At 40.6% G+C, this 21144-nt stretch overlaps 1 protein-coding gene across 1 annotated transcript; it reads right to left on the minus strand.

Moving 5' to 3' along the window:
* Window positions 1-1120: 1120 nt before the first annotated feature.
* Window positions 1121-19928, minus strand: LOC139478342 (ankyrin repeat domain-containing protein 13C-like). The gene is made up of 13 exons (XM_071260777.1): window positions 19820-19928; window positions 17255-17296; window positions 16657-16761; window positions 14878-15009; window positions 13992-14058; window positions 12645-12789; window positions 11394-11525; window positions 10680-10747; window positions 9400-9484; window positions 9057-9206; window positions 8812-8840; window positions 6482-6582; window positions 1121-5855 (listed from the first exon to the last, which is right to left on the minus strand). The coding sequence occupies exons 1-13, from the start codon at window positions 19926-19928 to the stop codon at window positions 5722-5724; spliced, it is 1299 nt and encodes a 432-aa protein (XP_071116878.1). The 3' UTR covers window positions 1121-5721.
* Window positions 19929-21144: the final 1216 nt, after the last annotated feature.

The raw sequence follows: 21144 nt of genomic DNA on the forward strand, positions 1-21144 counted from the left end.
CATGTTATCTTTCAAGTTTGGTTCAAAGCTGCTTTGAACAGTGTCACAGTTATAACACAGTGTGTTAGTTTGATGTGGGAGGAAAGCCCGAAGTGATGCAGGTCTTAGGCATCTACCACTTTGGTGAAACCCACGAGCACAGGTATGGTGCTGACAAACCTAGAAACAAAATTGAGGCGAACCCGGAATCTAACCAACAATCACAGGTTTCTGGCATGTCCAAGGGACGCAACTGTGCACAGCGAGTTGCCACGCCTTAGACGACTGGGTCATCTGTGCCCCCACCTAAAATGAGGGAGGCTTACTACTAGGGTGAAACTAATCAGCAAGGCTCACAATCCTGCTGAATTATGGATTAAAACATACCACCTGTAGATCCTGGCAAAGATAATGGATGCAAAGTCTGAAGAGGAAATCGCCAATTACAGTCCAACCAGGATTCTAATGCAACCAACCCTTTAATGTTCTATAATAAGTATTCAATATGAAAGTAAATACGTACTTATGTCAACTTCTTACACTTGCTGGACATTAGCCAATGGAACGATTTTTGCATTATTCTCCTTTTCAAAAGTTCTATTCAAACAATAATTTGTGAGCAAAAAGACAGAATGATAACTCTTGCGGTGTCTGAGTGTGAAAGAAGAATGGTCAGTTTGGTTCACACCAGTCACAATCAGCAATATGCCAGCCATATCACAACAACCTGTAAAAGGCAAGACAATACAGAGGTTGAAAACACATGCAACGATCCACACAGTTTCACACTCTCAATGAAATCATCTACTGTGACACATTCATCGTCATTTTGCATGTCTCATGTCTGTAAGCGTTTCGATGTTGACCTGTAGAGCTGATCATGGAGTGCTGATCATTTTACAGACAAGGAGGACGATCAAAAGAGTGTTGTAAATAGACAGTGGTCTTGGCATAATGTGACGTTCAGGAAATCAAGGCTGACGCAATGACCCAGCAAGGCCGTTGTTAACTTTTTTGACAGTGGGGGGGGCAAATATTTGTACAAGTATCACTTGTCCCCAACTTGATTCAAATAAAACTGATTCTATAAAAAATCCTGGGAGGGGCAACTGCCCCCCCCCCCCTGCACGGCACTGCCCAGCCAGCTCTTCCATCTATTGCATTCCTGTAAAAATATCATCTGAAAACACAAAGTGATCACAGCTTTATGCAGGGATGAGAATGGATATTTTCCTTTCCAGCTGAAACTTCTTTGCAATGGAGTGTTGTCCATAATTTGGGGGTGCTTATGGGGGAAGCAATCAGATTTTAACAGATCTGTGGTCACTAAAATTTGCGGATCCGCAGAAGATTCTCACCCCTGTATATAACTGTCATAGGTTATGTTAACGTATGGGAGTTATGATCTTCTTGGCGTGAAAGAGGAAAGAGGCCCCGATTGTGCAAGATCCTGCCCTAGAGACTTGCTTGGGGAGGAAAATATTCTGTGACAATAATAAACAAATCAATTAAAATATTCCAGTCCAATTATGAAAAAAACCTTGTGTAACCTAGATATAAATGTTCCCTGTCTTCAGTGTTCATGTAATGTGTATCTTGATTGCATCACATGAGTTACTACAAACTATTTCAACCATGTCAACACCATACACTTCTTGAAGAAAATTAAAACTTGACAAACAACATCCTCCAAAACATGATTAGCTACCTCATCATAAATATTTAAGTTGGCACAAATGATGAGCTTGATGCCCAGGGGGATCATGATACAAGTCAATGCACATACCCTGTATTCCTTCCTCTGAACAATCAAGAATTATCAACGACAACCACCACCTTCCCACCACTCTTTGAGAATATGTCAAACAGTCTGGAATAGAACCAATGCCCCTGAACAGATACGTTCCTAATGAAATCAGCTAATGATATGTTTGTTCACCAACTTTGCAGATAAGAGCTGGCATCAGATTTGACGTCGGCTTACCGGATATGCCAAAGCAGAGGACTCTGAGAATGGGCTTCACGCATTCTAAACATGGGAATCTAATCCAGGTCTTCAAGCATGACTAGATATTAAACACTAGACACACAACTCCCACTCAATTTGGAAACAAGTCTTAAGACTCTGTTGTGATCAATTTACCGCTTAACTAGCATGATTTAAAGGTTTTTATGTTATCTACTAAAATTTATGATAATGAGTCATCATAGCATTCGTATCTGGAACTAACAATGATTAACAGACAGATTAATAAATTAATCTAATTGTTGACTACCTGAAGCACATCCAACCCTATGTGGCAGTCGTCAAACAATGCTGCCACTCCCATTGCCAATGATTTGCATATAACAGCTGAGTCTATGTACATCATGTACAAAATCTACCTGTCTAGTCTACTATCACACATGATATATATACACAGTCACACACAGGAGACTGGGAATACAACAGAAATGTCAGGGCAGAGCATGCAGGCTTAGGCCATTAACATGACTAAATGGGAGAACGGGATTAACAGCCTTGCTTGATATTACTATCAACAACTAGCTGCTCTAGAGTCATTCAGATTGTACAGCTTGACAACCAGCTGCTCTAGAGTCATTCAGATTGTACAGCTCGACAACCAGCTGCTCTAGTGTCATTCAGATAGTACAGCTCCACAACCAGCTGCTCTAGAGTGAGTCAGATTGTACAGCTCGACAACCAGCTGCTCTAGAGTCATTCAGATTGTACAGCTCCACAACCAGCTGCTCTAGTGTCATTCAGATAGTACAGCTCCACAACAAGCTGCTCTAGAGTCATTCAGATTGTACAGCTCCACAACCAGCTGCTCTAGTGTCATTCAGATAGTACAGCTCGACAACCAGCTGCTCTAGTGTCATTCAGATAGTACAGCTCCACAACCAGCTGCTCTAGTGTCATTCAGATTGTACAGCTCCACAACTAGCTGCTCTAGAGTCATTCAGATTGTACAGCTCGACAACCAGCTGCTCTAGTGTCATTCAGATAGTACAGCTCGACAACCAGCTGCTCTAGTGTCATTCAGATAGTACAGCTCCACAACCAGCTGCTCTAGTGTCATTCAGATAGTACAGCTCGACAACCAATGCTCTAGAGTCATTCAGATAGTACAGCTTGACAACCAGCTGCTCTAGTGTCATTCAGATTGTACAGCTCGACAACCAGCTGCTCTAGTGTCATTCAGATTGTACAGCTCGACAACTAGCTGCTCTAATGTTACCAGATAGGAGGATCTTAAACTGGTAATGTCAACAGCTGGATCTGTGATATTTGAGCTCCACCTTGGCTGCTGCACCTCCACACATGTTGGGCTTCATGCATCGTCCCGAGGTGAGAGCGTCCACCAGCCTTTTCATCAAAGTCTTGTTTCCACTCTTGCCACATCAAGCCCCCTTTCCTGTGCTAAATATGATTGGACTGTCGCACATATTGATAGTCCAATCAGACAACATTTCACAAAATCAACATCCACGACCGGTACACCTTCGTGTGAATGTGATTTACCGCCGCCTGACTTTGTTGATACAAATATGTTTTTCCATCTTTAAACCCCTGAACGACTGCCTATGTTTTTGTGTCAGGGATGAAGCTGCGAATGTTTTCATCATTTGATTGACTAGGTTGCCTGTGATAGTTGCTATCTTTGTGAAGCTATACAAGATAAGAACAGTGATCTGATTGGATATCGAGTTTTCATTACAAGGGCACAACTTGTGATCTCCACGAGGTGGCGCCAGGGTCGAGCCAAGAAAAGTGGCCCTGATGTGGCAAGGGTAGAAACTAGGCTTTGATATAGGCTAGTGGTCACGCTTGCCTCGGGAAGATGGGCTTCATGTAACAGCGTGCTACTACAACATATTAATCACATCAGTGTTGGTGGATCTTTCAGTATGGGCAGTAGGTGCTGAAAGGATCACATTACAATGTGAGATGAGCTGTGTTCGTATGGGACTGATTGGTGAAAGATAATGCTGTTCTGTCATCATCAACAATATTTGTAACTGGTGTTAAAGGCCGAGGCAACATTGGTCCACTTAAACCAGTGACACTGTTCACCAACATCATCGTTTCCTTGACAAATTAAGAATACATCATACATTCTATTTAATAGGACTAGCCATGTTTCTTGATCGGCATGATATGGAGTATCTACACTGTCACATGTTCAGCCTATTTTTCACTTGGCATGCTTTCTCTTTTTCATATGTAAATCTTCTTGTTTCCTGATGCACTGTAGCCAGCCACATTTTCCAACAATATAGGACCAGCCCTGTTTCCTCACTTTCAACATATAGGACCAGTAATTTTTCCTTAAAATATAGGGCCTGCCATGCTTCTACACTTCCACAGAATAGGACCAGCCGTGTTTCCACACTCCCACAATACAAGACCAGTCGTGTTTCCACACTTCCACAATAAAGGACAAGCCATGTTTCCACGGTTCCTCAATAAAGGACAAGCCGTGTTTCCACACTTCAACAAAAAAGGACCAGCCATGTTTCCACAGTTCCTCAATAAAGGACAAGTCGTGTTTACAAACTTCCACAATGAAGGACTAGCCATGTTTCCACAATAAAGGACCAGCCATGTTTCCACACTTCCACAAAAAAGGATCAGTCATGTTTCCACACTTTCACAATAAAGGATCAATCATGTATCCTGATGTTCTAGAACCAGCTATGTCCACATCTAACAATCATCCTCAAACACTTATACCAATTGAAATCTCTGTCTAACTGTCAGTCAAGACTCAGTTGTCCCGTTTATTGTCTAGCAATATGAGCAGATGACTGCCTCTCTGATATACCTGATAAATTGTATCTAAAACAAATAAATTAATCATAAAAGCAGTCCTTTTAAATATAAAAGTGTCCAAAAATGCAATGATCGGTATTTTCATAAATCTCTACAAAAGTCTGGCAATGTTACAACCTTACAGAGCTGAGATAGTCCATGTCACAATCCATCACAACTAGCACTTCCACATGCTCTAGCACTGCAGTCTGGGTCTGTATTCTCTGGTCTTCACATGCACCATGCGTAATACTCGCTAAGAGCAAGCTACAATACAACTCTCCACATGCTCTTCCCTATATTAACATTGTCACTTGTTTTTCCCTATATCAAGTGTCACATGCTCTTCCTCATTACCAGTGTCACTTTCTCTTCTCTATATTAACAGAGTCACATGCTCTTCCCTATTAAGTGTCATTTCCTCTTCCCAAGATTAACATTGTCACTTGCTTTTCCCTATATCAAGTGTCACACGCTCTTCCTCATATTAACAGTGTCACTTTCTCTTCCCTATATTAACAGTGTCACTTTCTCTTCCCTATATGAACAGTGTGACATGCTCTCCCCTAGATAAACAGTGTCACTTTCTCTTCCATATTTAAACAGCGTGACATGCTCTCCCCTAGATCAACAGTGTCACTTTCTCTTCCCTATATAAACAGCGTCACATGCTCTCCCCTAGATCAACAGTGTCACTTTCTCTTCCCTATATGAACAGCGTCACATGCTCTCCCCTAGATCAACAGTGTCACTTCATCACTGCAGTTGCCTAGGTTTGTCAGTGGCAGATCTATGCCGACACATATCTCATCCTCTTCTTGCCCGTCCTCTGAGTCCATACACAGGCGGTGATCCTCTTGGAACATGTACGGGGAGAGATGTCGGACGCTGGTCATCACGTGGACAATGTTGGCCTCGAGGTACAGTCATAAGTCAGGAAAGCGGTTGGGGTCTTCACGGTAATCGGAGGGAATAATGAAGAGTTCTTCTGGGAGTTCTTCTTGCCATTCAAACATTGTGAAGGTCACCTTGGCAGTGACAGTTGGGAATACTGGAATTTCTGAAACACAACACCACAAACATCGTTAGTTGCCTTTTATGATGAGCATGGGTTGCTGAAGACCAATTCTGACCCAGATCTTCATCAGGCCTATGCATATGCTTCACTAATATAGTGATAGCATGATGCAATAAAATATATGAAAAATTAAAATAAAAGAAACGGATTTCCTTTAAATACGATTTCAGAGGAAGCTAAACAAATCAAAGAAAGTATATTAGAACGAAACAAGTCAAATGCAGCATTCTCAAACACATCAATCTCTGCATGTCTTTGAGGATAATACATGGTGAGGTGAGGTGAAATGGGGTTTAACGTCGCGTCCAAGATTATTGCACTTATATAGTGACGTGCATGCACGTGTGTGTGTGGCTGCTTGTACTAGTCCGGACTGATGCCGATTTATAGTGCTAGCACATTGAGATACCATGCCGCAGTTTAACATGAATACCTCACTCAGACACAGTATACTGACTCCGAGCCGACAGGCGCCAGACAGGGTAACAACAAGTACCATCTTTTAACGTCTTTTGGTATGACGAGGCCGGGGATCGAACCCCAGACCTTCCGCTCTCCGGGCGGACGCTCTACCCCTAGACCACAGAGGCGGTGAGGATAATACGTACCTATCTTCACAGGGAACCCTGGCGGAAGCTTAGTTGTCATGAACTCTCTCAGTTTTTGAAATTGTTTAAAAGGTGCCACAACTTCTAGGACATCTAGTAATCTGAAAAGAACATGGCCATATGAGAAGTGAGACAATGAACTACCCCAGGCAAAGCATGAAGACTACATTCAACAGTTTTGTTTTGGTTTGTTGTTTAATGCCGCACTCAGCAATATTCCAGCTGTATATAATACTGTAAATAATCGAGTCTGGACCAGACAATCCAGTGGTTGATATCATGAGCATCAATCCACGCAATTGGGATCGATGACATGCATCAACCAAGTCAGCGAGTCTGACCACCCAATCCCGTTAGTCGCCTTTTACGACAAGCATAGTCACCTTTTACGGTAAGCATGGGTTGCTGAAGACCTATTCTATCCCGGAATCTTCATGGGTCCTACATTCAACAAGAAGTTGGGGAATTTCATTAAACAGCAAAGGAAAAAAGGTACTATCAAAGTGTTTCATACATATAGGAATCATTTTGGATCTCTCTTTGAAAATTCAAATGTTCGTATGATGTACTTAATTGCTTTATTTGAAGATTATCTCCCCTTGTCCACAAAATTTGTTCAAACTTTCATATGAAGACAGAGACTGAACCTAGTAATACATAAAATAACTGAGGAGGACTTGTAAATTTTACATTAAATTGTATATATTACTTATCCTATCTCACACTATGCATTTCTTCCTTCCTCTTTCAATTCTCATGTGGAAACGTGCTTGAACAAAGTTTCCAGCTTCTAAAAACATTTTGCCTGAACACATCCAAGCGTCACCATGATAACCACCCCAACAATGAGTAAGCTGGTGATACAAATAAAGAATCAATAACACTGCCTAGTGTTGTAAAAGACAAGAACTTGTGAGCGGATAAAACAGGCTATGTGACCCCTTTGCACTAGTCAGACGTAACATCATGAAATCTGGAATTATCATCTTCCCAAAGCAAGGGAGTTAACAGACTATAAAAGATCAGTTTCCACCCTTGCCGAACTAAGCTAGAACTAGGCTAGAGCCACTGTGGATATTACGAGTTATGTCCCTTCTATGTCCTTCATACTGACCAATCAGATTCCAACTCTCATATCACTTGCATTTGCTTCAAACAAAATGATGGCGCCCAGTCAAGACGATCTGATCGATAATCAATATCTATATTATGATAAAACTGGTCTTACTTCATGAACTGCATCAAATCATGTAAGCAATTTGATCAAAAACATGAAAAGATTTGGAAATATCTGTTGACGTCAAGTTGGCGGTAGACATGCTTTGCAAATCCTGCAATCGATTGAAATCTGCACGGCAGTTTACAAACTGGATATTGATTTTGTAATGTGATTTTGATTGGACTATGCATAGACTTCTTAGTCCAGATATAATATAACCTCATAATTCCAGTCTAGTTCAGCAAGGGTGGAAACTGGACTGTGTCTGTCAGTTAACACCCTTGTCTTGAGAGGATGGGGTATAACATGTGTTACGGTACATGTTTTCACATAGTCCCATGACGATCTCTGCATGTCTTTGAGGATAATACGTATGTATCTTCACTGGGAGGCCTCATTACAGAAATGACAGCAGTTTTCCCGGAAGCTGCTTCTTCACGATGAGTGAGTGAGTGAGTGAGTTGGTTTTAATGCCGCTTTTAACAGTATTCCAGTTACATCACGGTTTGTCAGCTTAATGTGGGAGGAAAGCCGGAAGTGATGCAGGTCTCAGACTTTTACCACTTCGATGGAACCCATAAGCACAGGTATGGTGCTGACAAAACTAGAAACATAATCGGGGTGAACCGGGATGCGAACCCACAATCGTAGGTTTCTAGCATGCCCAAGGGACGCAACTCTTCACAGCAAAATCGTGGCGCCTTAGACGACTGGGCCACCCGTATCCCCTGTACATCTACTTGGAGATGATTGGGGCATTTTAGAGCAAGGAGGAACAGCCTGTGTGGAAGTCAAAGAATCCTGAGAAGTTATTATCGAAAGTCCTGAACGAATCTGGAGGGCAGTGGTTCACGGTTTGGTCCTGATAAGGACACCTGTAGTAATCCGAGCAGGAGCAGACGTCATGTTAATGTCAGCAATCTGTATAAGTGGAGGACAGGGAGGGGCCCAAAGTAGAGGAATGTTTGATGGAGTCTGAGTAGGAACCATTCTCTGAGTCAGGAGTATGACATAGTGTGAGATAGTATAAGTTTAACATGTATTATCAATTATTCAACATCCTCTAAACCAAATGTAATGACAATGGGTATGGAATAGCTTCAACACTTACATTTCAACACTCATCGGGAAATCCTCACTCTGAAATGGAGAAAAATTGTTCTTTGAACATTTTTCATCAACAGGATTTCTTTTTAAACCTCATGGCACTTCTTGAAACTAAAACTAGGCCTGCAGTGCCCTTACTTTTAGCTACACCAGCATCATAACATCAAAAGACGCAGAACTTTTATCATAGGTTTTACTCTTGCAGGAGGCCAAGACGTACTGAAAATGCAGGGCACTGCATGTTCTCACCATCGCAACAGTTGCCTTGAAGCCCTTGGTACTCTCCTTGGCAATGAGAGTCCGTCCTAAACATGGGGGTCGTCCTGGCAAGGCATTAATGTACTCAGACCAGCTGGTGATGGGGTTGTCAGGTGGTTCCAGTGATGGGCGGCGCTCAAACTGAAACACCAAGACACCTTGCACAGTCTGTTGACAAGCAGATCTTATATTTTTTCCCAATTCCTTGCAGCAACATCGACCTTTTGCTGCCTTTTGAGCCAACTCTGTTTTTAATGTCTTTACGGAAAAAGTGCTTAGACTATACAAGAATATGAATGTTATTTAATGGGTGACACAACTTTATTAGACTTACAGCACAATTGTCCCAGGTGCCTTTACTGAAGTTCTCCATGATTGCCTTATTCTTCTGTACATCCTCTGGAGACAGGTGCTCTCTCCTGTAACCATGGCAACATCCTATATTATATTCTGTGCTGATATCTCTACAACAATGTTCCCTCGCTATTGCGCGCTTCAATATAGCGCTAACTCGGTTATAGCGCGGAAAAGCTTGGCTCCCAAAGTTTCATACTGACACATACTTTGAGTTTGTATTTTATGATTTAATCATTCTATTTCCAATTTTAAGCAGTCTTCAAACAAATATTACTCATTATTCAAATATAGAATAGAAAATATTTGACATAAAATTATCAATAGCGGAACAGGTGATGTTTCCAAAGAGACAATTGGATTGAGGAAAATCACGCGGAATTCCATCACCACTCCTAAAACCTGAACAGCAAGAACAACATTTGAACTGGTGGTTGGAGCATAGAAATCTCAGTTGGGACAATGTTATGTTCTATGATGAAAGTTCAGTGTGGCTTTATCCAAACTGCATAAAAATGTGGACCAAAGGTACAGAAAAACCAATTGACCAGCGTCCAAAATACAGTCCTAAATTTCATGTCTGTGGTCATCTTCCTGAGGCAAGGACTATAAAAGTCCAGTTTCCACCCTTGCTGAACTAGGCTGGAATTATGGAGTTACATGTATATATTTTGACTGGACTAACGAGTCTATGCATAGTCCAATCAAAATCACGTAACGAAATCGACAACCAGTTCGTAAACTGCCATGCAGATTTCGGTTGATTGCCAATCTCATTAAAATCAGACCTTAGTTCTCGCTATCGCTAAACAAAGATCTGAGGACATCCCATTATGGGTCACGTCAGACCGACCTTGTGCGAACTTTGACCGACCAATAGAATGACCAATCAGAAGGCAGCTTTCTTGTGCTTTATGGCACTAATTTCAAATTGGCGACTACACTTTGAAACATATTTGGACAAATTCACGATTACAAATTTGAAACCTGAACAAAAGAACATTCTGGAATGGCTAATAGATGGTCTAGATTGTATGGATTCAGTTGTTAAACCTGTAACTATCGTTCGGAATACCCCGTGTTAAAGTTTTCGAGGTTGTATGATAAGAAATCACATTCCGACTGTCACTTTCATGATCTGGTTAGCGACGCTCTGATTGGTCGGATGAAAGGTCGTTCTGACGTGATCTGATTTTAATGAGATTGACAGTGAGACAGATCAGGGACACTTTGAATCAGTAATTGTTGATGATGCCTCACCTTTTACGAGATTCTAAAGTTAAATTATTTACACAGTAGAAGTCTGCCCGGAACTCCCCAACCATTTCCTGAAAGAAAAGGGGAATTGGTAGATAAATATTCAACAGTTAACTACACTTTCTATTTTATCATAGTTTTAATCTGACCAGTATCTATTATTTGTCATTTTCAGGACAGGCATCAGTTTTGTGAATTAAAATAAGGGACAATTTCATGAATATATTTTTCTAAGAAGCGATTTCTTTCCCTACCAATTCATGAATCAGCATCAAAATAATGGCAAGAGCAAAAACTGGCTTCCCGCAATGATCGCGGATGATTTGCAGATCACAATATTGTCCTATTATGTACATTTCCCAAAGAGCAATTTGAGACTTGTGTATGTTTGTTTGTTGTTTAACGCCGCACTCAGCAATATTCCAGCTATATGACGGCGGTCTGTAAAATAATCGAGTCTGGACCAGACAATCCAGTGATTGACATCATGAGTATCGATCCATGCAATTAGGATTGATGACATGTATCAACAAAGTCAGCAAGACTGACCACCCGATCCCGTTCGTCGCCTTTTATGACAAGCATAGTTGCCTTTTACGGCAAGTATGGGTTGCTGAAGACCTATTCTACCCCGGATTCTTCACGGGTCTTGAGACTTGTGAATAAGCAGTACTATTGCCTTGGACAGCTGTGTTTCAGGAGAGGGGGACAACCTACTGTCTTGTCTTCACGGAAGAGCCATCCACTCTGGGCCCTGGAGAAGGAGATGTTCTTGGTGGACATCTGGGCGGCCATGATGTCACTGCTCATCAGGATGTCCACCTCGTCCTCCAGCTCCATCTCACTCTCCTGCAACACAGCTCGCAACATCATCGTACGCAGAACAAGCCATAAGGAAGACTGTCATTATGTTTTCAAGGTCCTATTATTATCAGATCTCTGGTAAACTAGCTATATATTGATGCATAAATGTATTTTGACCTATGTTATCCCAATGATGTGTATGCGTGTTAGCCAGTTCCAGCTCACATCCTAGCATTATTTCTGAATGCAGATGGAAAATGTTTGTCTGTCATCCACAAGCTACAGCACAAATGACAACAAAAACAACTGTAACTGTCAATATTACAAAAATACTGACAGCACAGCATTGATTGAACCAGCCTCATCAAGCTACATGTGTGAGCTTTGAAACAAATTCAAGTTGCCACTGGCTCAAATACTATCAGTTTTGGCTGATAGTCATATTACTGCTTGAGCCTAACCAATGGGTGCTTGAGACTGTCACCTGAAATGTACCCTTTACAAACATATACACCAGGAAGGTCACGATTCACCAATACATCTGTAATATTCTCAGATGTTTTGATATGCTGTTCATTCTTACCTGTACACATTCGTTTTTAAATACTGTATCGATTCATGTTTTAAGCCTGTAAGTGTTTAAAGATGGACCCATTCATTCATACATAATCTTTTGTATTTCAGGGACACCCGGAATTTGCTATGTTATTAATAAGAGAAAATACCTATGTTGATACACCAGTTTTAACTGAAATTAAGTATTGACTGAATGAGATATTTTTATTTTGAAACCTGAGTCCAGATATTTAAGAAGTTTTAAGCATTTTTAATAATGTTTATGCCCTATGAAATTTTAAAATTCACACAAAATTGCAGCAAATTAAGTATCACGATACATATTATATTGTGAAAAAACCACTGCGATACATATTGTATCTGTAGTCTTAGTCATGACATCCCAAATACACACACAAGCAATCTGATCATCTGAAGTAGTAAAGATTTCAAATGCTGTTGTAATGGACTCTTTGACTTATAACAATATACATGATTTATGAAGAAAGATTGAAGGAGAATGAACATGCATATAATAACATTCTCCCATTTAAAAGACAGAATAGAGATAGTCAAATGATAAATAATAGCTACCATTGTCGGACTGACCTCGTATCGGATACGCTGGAACACCTTGAGTTTGTTGTCCAATACTGTGAGGGACTGGCGTGGACCAGCATCGCCATTAAATACAAATGATATATCACCCCGCTCCCAATGCATGTCATTAAAATCTACTAAAGTTGTGTCTAATCTGCAATGAAAAGAAAACAGCAGTCACAACCACTATCAGTCTAATCATGCTAATAACAGCTAATACTTGTCCTAGTTTACTTTAAACATGGTGATAACATCTGAGGTTGGTTGGTTTGTTGTTTATCGCCGCACTCAGCAATATTCCAGCTATATGACGGCGGTCTGTAAATAATCGAGTCTGGACCAGACAACCCAGTGATTGACATCATGAGCATCGATCCATGCCATTGGGATCGATGACATGCATCAACCAAGTCAGCGAGCCTGACCACCCGATCCCGTTAGTCGCCTTTTACAACAAACAAAGTCGCCTTTTACGGCAAGCATGGGTTGCTGAAGACCTATTCTACCGTCTGATAACAGCTGAGATAAATTAGCGTGAAAAGTGATCTTCACTCATTCACCCTTTAACTGTGTGTATTCTAGGGCTGTTACGATTCACTCGCGTATTTGGTAGATCAAACCGTATCCCTCCATGAACTGAATTTGTTATTCGCGGTCACTTGAATCTAATATTAATGATTTTAAAAAAACTTGAACTTGTCTGTTATGTTATAGATTTCTTAAGAAAGATAACTCTCTCATATATTTTATTTGACAGTAATGTGGTCACTGGTTGTCGCATTTGAGCAGATACTACCTGGATAAGCATGATAAGTGCGGCGTATAAATGTATAATATAATAATAATTAACACTGTCAACATGGTCAAACCATGTCAAATAATTGATTTTGTCATTATTTCACTGACTGAGTACAATAAATAATACATCAACTGCCAACTTGTTATTGTATTCATGAATAAATATTCATATTTGTTACCGTATATTCGTGATATGCATCGTATTCACCTCATAGTGTATTCGTTACAGCCCTAGCGTCTTCAAATTTTAGACCACATGAAGGGAGAATACCTATCAAGACTTAAAATGAGATTTTAATCAAGAACTTAACAAATGTGTTATTTAGGTGGGTGCAATTATTGACAAGTTCTGTCAAAATTGTTGCAAAAAAATGTATGTTTTATTGTTATCTAAGAAGATGTACCAAGGCTTCAACAGCTATGATTTCATGTCTATAACACTGCTTCTATGTCATATCAAACACCAACAATGCAATGAAAGATATTGCTAGGCCATGTGCATGATTTAGTACCAGGTATTGTATTTACAATTTGTCAGTTTTATGTACCATATATTACCTTATACAAGCCCCTTTCTTGCGTATTTTGCATATATCTGAAGGTAGAATTCTGGACACTAAGGGCACTGAAAAACACAAACAAAAGATCTTCTACATCCAAACTATTGACTCTGTCATTGTCATGTTTGACAGTGACAGTCTACAGCAATCTATGAATTTACCTCAGTATCTATTTGACACATCTTCATAATCACAATCAATGATCAGCCAATAGATCAATGATGACGAACACTTGTAATCACTATAGGTTCGTTAATGCATTCAGAAATCTCTCTGTCACATTATTCATATGTATCATGGCGGCCATTTTGATAAAAATGTAAAACATGCCTTGTCACTGTGACATACTTACTGAGTGAGTGAGTTGGGTTCAACGCCAATTTTATCAGTTTTCCAGTTATATCGCGGCGTGTCAGCTTAATGTGGGAGGAAAGCCCGAAGTGATGCAGGTCTCAGACGTTTACCACTTCGGTGAAACCCACAAGCACAGAATGGTGCTGACAAACCTAGAAACATAATTGGGGCGACCCGGGATTCGAACCCACAATCATAAGTTTCTGGCGTGCCCAAGGGACGCAACTCTGCACAGCAAATCGCGGTGCCTTAGACGACTGGGCCACCCGTTCCCCCGACATACTTACTGAGGTAGTTCAATACAGATCTTTCTCAACCTTTGACAATAATAAATAAATCTGTTCATTGTATATAAACTACCAAGGATGTTACTGTAGAGTGTTAGACTGAGGGCCAAACATTGTTAGCTCTGACATTCATACAGTTTTGTCCTCACTCTATGAATACACACTGTCGTGAACTCACACAGAGTGAAAGTCAATTCTTAAGTGAAGACAGTCAAATGTGCTGAAACGTCATGTAAGTCTCACCCCAGCTCTGAAAGTCCCACTTGAGTTCGAGGTAGAAATCATCTATTTCCTTCAAGGCTTGGATGAGTGATGGACGCCTTTCTTCTAGCAATTCTCGAGACTGTTGCTTCAGCTTCCGTAGAAGGGAGACAACTAAAAATGAAGTGTTGAAAGCATGAACAAGAAACCCACACAGCTCAAACCCCCAGGTCATCTTGAACTGGGAGGAATCTTTATTAAAACTAACCGATATTATCCGACTGTCACATCACTTGAACTTGAAGTGTCTCAATCTGCTCTTTCAAATCAATGAGTATTAATACTTTCTACTTTCCAAATCATTATTTCAGCTGATAATGTCTTAAATTTTATCATAATCACCACACAGTTTGCACATTTCAGACATCACACAGGTGAGATCTAGCATGGTGAACATAATTCTGTTTTATTAATTTGGTTCATCATCATCATCATCATTATCAAACATGCTTAACATTTAGCTCAACAGTAATGATAGAAACTTCCATGTATGACGATATCATGATCATGATGATATCATTTACCTGGCATGGGAAGTAACCACCGTACCTTGTTTACTCTCGTTAGTTGTCAGTTAAAAAACTCTTTTTCTTTATTTCACCCAATTGACAATGCTTTCAAGAGATCATTGAACAAGATTAAAAGCAGTTTCATTTCATTCTCTGACCCTTTTAGGCTGATGGCTTACTTACTGGTCTGTCTGTTGCCATAGCTGATGACTTACTCACTGGTCTGTCTGTTGCCATAGCTGATGACTTACTCACTGGTCTGTCTGTTGCCATAGCTGATGACTACTTACTGGTCTGTCTGTTGCCATAGCTGATGGCTACTTACTTTTCTGTCTGTTGCCATAGCTGATGGCTACTTACTTGTCTGTCTGTTGCCATAGCTGATGGCTTACTTACTTGTCTGTCTGTTGCCATAGCTGATGGCTACTTACTTGTCTGTCTGTTGCCATAGCTGATGGCTACTTACTTGTATGTCTGTTGCCATAGCTGATGGCTACTTACTTGTCTGTCTGTTGCCATAGCTGATGGCTACTTACTTGTCTGTCTGTTGCCATAGCTGATGGCTTACTTACTGGTCTGTCTGTTGCCATAGCTGATGGCTACTTACTTGTCTGCCTGTTGCCATAGCTGATGGCTACTTACTTGTCTGCCTGTTGCCATAGCTGATGGCGTACTTACTGGTTTGCCTGTTGCCAAAGCTGATAACTTACTTACTGGTCTGCCTGTTGCCATAGCTGATGGCTTACTTACTGGTCTGTCTGTTGCCATAGCTGATGGCTTACTTACTGGTCTGTCTGTTGCCATAGCTGATGGCTACTTACTGGTCTGACTGTTTCCATAGCTGATGGCTTACTTACTGGTCTGCCTGTTGTCATAGCTGATGGCTACTTACTTGTCTGTCTGTTGCCATAGCTGATGGCTTACTTACTGGTCTGTCTGTTGCCATAGCTGATGGCTTACTTACTGGTCTGCCTGTTTCCATAGCTGATGACTTACTTACTGGTCTGCCTGTTGCCATAGCTGGTGGCTTACTTACTGGTCTGACTGTTGCCATAGCTGATGGCTTACTTACTGGTCTGTCTGTTGCCATAGCTGATGGCTTACTTACTTGTCAGTCTGTTGCCACAGCTGATGGCTTACTTACTGGTCTGCTTGTTGCCATAGCTGATGGCTTACTAACTTGTCTGCCTGTTTCCATAGCTGCTGACTTACTTACTGGTCTGCCTGTTGCCATAGCTGATGGCTTACTTACTGGTCTGCCTGTTGCCATAGCTGATGGCTTCTGCGAGGGGCGTCCATCCCTGCAGGTTCTTCACCTTCACCGGGGCGCCATGGGCCAACAGGAGGTGCACACACTCTGGCAACACAGGCAGTCACAGATCAACAACAGACATAAACAACATAAACAACCACTGCAGGATTTAACTAAAATAATTTGTACATATGCATCTGATATTCCGCATACCACATACCTGCTACATATCAGCATATAAACTTTCATTATCTCATATGCAGAAATGGCTGAATAATAGGCTAAAAGTAATTTTCAATATGGCCACCATATCTTCCATGTTTAAAGTCTGTTAAATTCTGGGAGCATTTCTTAGTGACGCCATAGCTTGGATCATTCACACAAAGTCTTAGCACCATAGGCCTCATCGTTTCAGAGGTGATGTAAAACATAACACTAAAAGGCTAACGTCAACAGACAATGTGCCATGATATACATGATACTTTCAGTCAGGTGAGCTAAAAAATTCAAAACAGTAAGTGTGTCAGCTAGCTACTACAATAGGCTACATGTTTAACATGTACAACCAAAGATTAAAAGAAGGGAATGCTTGACTCACCCTTGTGCCCCAACATCACAGCTAAGTGGAGAGCTGTATTGCCTGGAACAGAGACAATATATGTCTGGTGAACACAGTGAATCTCTGTCCATGTCACCGAATGTAATATGGATGAATAGCAATACATGCAATATGAAGGCCAAACAATGCATCTTGACAACCATCAGAATATTTTGACAGGCAGGGTTTTACCGGATGCAAAATATTCCATTCTATGCTCCTGAGAAAAGAGAATGGAAGCAAACAATAGATACCGTATTCAACGTAATAAGCGCCCCGCTCTAATAAGCACCCACAGCAATATTTGCTAATATATTGGCTAGTGAGCAATCCAAATTTGCACCTCTTCCGAATGATCAATGTACTCGAGACTTATTATTCATGAATAATACGAATCGCCTCCGTGGTCTAGAGGTAGAGCGTCTGCCCGGAGAGCGGAAGGTCTGGGGTTCGACCCGTGCTTGTGGGTTTCACCGAAGTGGTAAACGTCTGAGACCTGCATCACTTTGGGCTTTCCTCCCACATTAAGCTGACACGCCGTGATATAACAGGAATAATGTAAAAAGCGGTTTTAAACCCAACTCATTCTCTCTCTCATTCTGAGCCACCAAGGAGTGACGACGAATTGTGGATTATCTGGCGCAAGTGAATGAATGTTTTATTTCATGTCCTCAGTAAACATGGTAAAGGCTCAATTTCACGTCATTTTTTCTAGTGGTCTAGTGGTAGAGAGTCCGCCCGGAGGTATGGTATCTCAGGGGGCTAGCACTTTAAATCGGCACCAGTTCTGACTAGTACAAGCAGCCACACACACGTGCATGCGCTATATAAGTGCAATAATCTTGGATGCAACATTAAACCCAATTTCACCTCACCTCACGTATAATACACACTCGTATGTTATATGCACACTTAATCATGGGCAATTAAATACTGAAAAAATATATCTGTCGTATATAAATATTTCAGGCTGTCAGGATAAACCACAAAATATATCTTTCAACTCTATTTTTTCACCCAAATAATATTCTACTAAGAGACCCAATTTCTACTTTTGTGTGTGCCCTGGGCGCTTATTACGTTGAATACGGTAAGTCCTATGGGATGTGAACAAGTATGGGTGTTTCAGTCGTTACATTTATGAAAATTGTCCACTTCACACAGATCGCCTGTCTGAGACCCCATAGTCCATGACTTGGACTCCAAGAATTTATAACTTAGTGTCTTCCAGACTTGAAAATAAACAGACTCATGTATATCCCTGGAAAAGTATTAAAATGTCTGAAATATGTAGTTACTGAAGGCTGATGAAGATCATTTAAATTAGTAACTTGGCTTGAGCATGTTGAGCTTAGCTAAAAGTTTAATTTTCATATCCTATGTATCTCAATCTATCGCTGACATGATTGATTACCTAATTACACAGAGACCATTTCTCACAAAGATATGACGATGTGACAGAGGTACTCGGCTGGCGGCAAAGAACCCAAGGTAGGAGAGTGATTGGCTTTATACGACCAAGGCATATATATATTGTAGTGAGTGAGTGAGTTGGGTTTAACAACGTTTTTAACAGTATTCCAGTTCTATCACGGTGTGTCAGCTTAATGTGGGAGGACAGCCGAAGTGATGCAGGTCTCAGTCGTTTACCACTACAGTGAAACCCACGAGCACGGGTATGGTACTGACAAACCCAGAAACATAATCGGGATGAACTGGGATTCGAACCCACAATCATAGGTTTCTGGCGTGCCCAACTCTGCACAGCGAATTGCGGCACCTTAGACGACTGGGCCACCCATGCCCCCTATTTATATTGTAATCTAGGCTCTGATAAACATTGGCTTCTTACCTAATCAAGCCGGCATTTAGTTTTTTGGAACTCAGACGTAAGAAGAACACAAGCTTTCTTTCCAATTTGCCTCTTTTAAAAAAATGAAGTCAATTTACTCTGCGCGTTGTCGGCTTCACTGTGCAGAGCTCTATTTTTTGGGTTTGAGTACACACACTAGGACATGTAATGTCACTCTCAGAAATTATTTCATGCATGATTTAAAAACACACAGAACGATCTACGTACTGTCCCTTTAAAGCGAAAAATTATGACCTGAACCAATACAACAATTTACAATGATTGTAATTTTATTTTTTCTTGATTGTTGATGATTATCATTAAAAAGGTCTTTACATATTGATATATCGTGTATGCATTTAGCATCTATTAAATGAATAATGCGTCATAAGGTCAGGCTGCCATTAAGAAAGTTATTTCACACGATTTCGTTTCATGGCAGTTCATTATATTTTCTGTGATAAAATGTTAACGACAAATAGGTTGTTAAACAACTTGTCATATCCACACAACTTGACGAGTGGATAATAATTGTTACTATTCACATTAAAATCTGACGTAGTGTATGCACGAGCTGATGACAGATTAAAGAATAGCAAAGAAATATTAAATTAAATTTGACATGATTTTCCACATCTGATTCCATTTCAGCCGCGAATAAAAATCCTGTTATTTCCAAAGGGTACAACTCTTGACGATTGGCTAGAACTGACCATGAATGTCTTTCTGTGAGAGATCATAAGTTCTGATAAGTTGCGAAACTCGACGTATATCATCATTAAAAACACTTTCATGTAAGGGGTAATCCGAGTTGGCCGCCATCTTTATTTACAAGCTGACGTCAAAGGGAGCAGTCATTGTGTTAAGCTGTTTTTAATTGTGTAGAATTGAGTTTAGCTTAATCTTTATGTTAAGGCCAAGACAACACGCCACAACACTTGTAATAAAAGCTAGAAATTAAACAGAAAAGGGCATTGCTGGAAATATAAAGATGTTGTTCATAAACATTAATTCAGAACGTAGTTCGGATTTTAAGTCACCGGACCAAACCTTTTTTAAATTCTCAATTCAATGCATCAACTGTAACACCCGCTTCGACTATATTTTCAACTGTGACCAACAGTCTTCAGAAAATGCGTTTACCCGATGTCATTATTTGACATGAAATTTTATTGATTTAAATGTTGATTAATAGTTAATGAATCTGTCAAACGGAGTAAGTGAATGAGTGAGTGAGTGAGTCGGGTTTAACTCTGCTGTGAATAGTAAAGGCCTATATCACGGCATCGAATATAGGCATGGGATCACACAGAATGCCATAGCGATATTGTATAATTAATATAGCTGAATTGATCATGGTCATTTTGATTTTTTTATGGGCAGTTTTGACTTTCTTCGGTGTCCTTTTGACTGGCTTCATTTCACACGAATAATATGAACTATAAGCGGATTGAAGAACCGTTTCTCAACTGATGACAAGACTTTGGATCGGAGAACCTTCTCTCAACTGATGACAAGACTTTGGAACGGAGAACCTTGTCTCAACTGATAACAAGACGTTGGATCGGAAAACCTTGTCTCAACTGATGACAAGACTTTGGATCGGAGAACCTTGTCTCAACTGATAACAAGACTTTGGATCGGAGAACCTTGTCTCAACTGATGACAAGACTTTGGATCGGAGAACCTTGTCTCAACTGATAACAAGACTTTAGATCGGAGAACCTTTTCTCAACTGACGACAAGACTTTGAATTGGAGAATCTTGTCTTAACTGATAACAAGACTTTGGATCGGGAAACCTGGTCTGAACTGATGACAAGACTTTGGATCAGGGAACCCTGTCTTAACTGATAACAAGACCTTGGATCGGAGAACCTTGTCTCAACTGATGACAAGACTATGGACCACAGATTACAAAACAAGAATAAGACAAGAGGATTCTCAGGCAGAATAGGTCCCCAGTAGCACATGCTTGTCGTAACAGTCGACGAAAACGGGGAACAGGTGGGCAGACTGTGACTTGTCACCACATCCCG

The sequence above is a fragment of the Haliotis cracherodii genome, unplaced genomic scaffold (genome assembly GCF_022045235.1).
Source record: "Haliotis cracherodii isolate W230 unplaced genomic scaffold, xgHalCrac1.p SCAF_4, whole genome shotgun sequence".
Lineage (NCBI taxonomy): Eukaryota > Metazoa > Mollusca > Gastropoda > Lepetellida > Haliotidae > Haliotis > Haliotis cracherodii.

Coding starts and splice junctions, on each gene's coding strand:
- LOC139478342 (XM_071260777.1), bottom strand. CDS start 19,928: ATGGCGGCCAACTCGGATTACCCCTTACATGAAAGTGTTTTTAATGAT. Junction 17,297..19,819: donor CTCACAGAAAGACATTCATG/GTCAGTTCTAGC, acceptor TCTCTGTTCCAG/GCAATACAGCTCTCCACTTA. Junction 10,748..11,393: donor TCTTCCGTGAAGACAAGACA/GTAGGTTGTCCC, acceptor CTTTTCTTTCAG/GAAATGGTTGGGGAGTTCCG.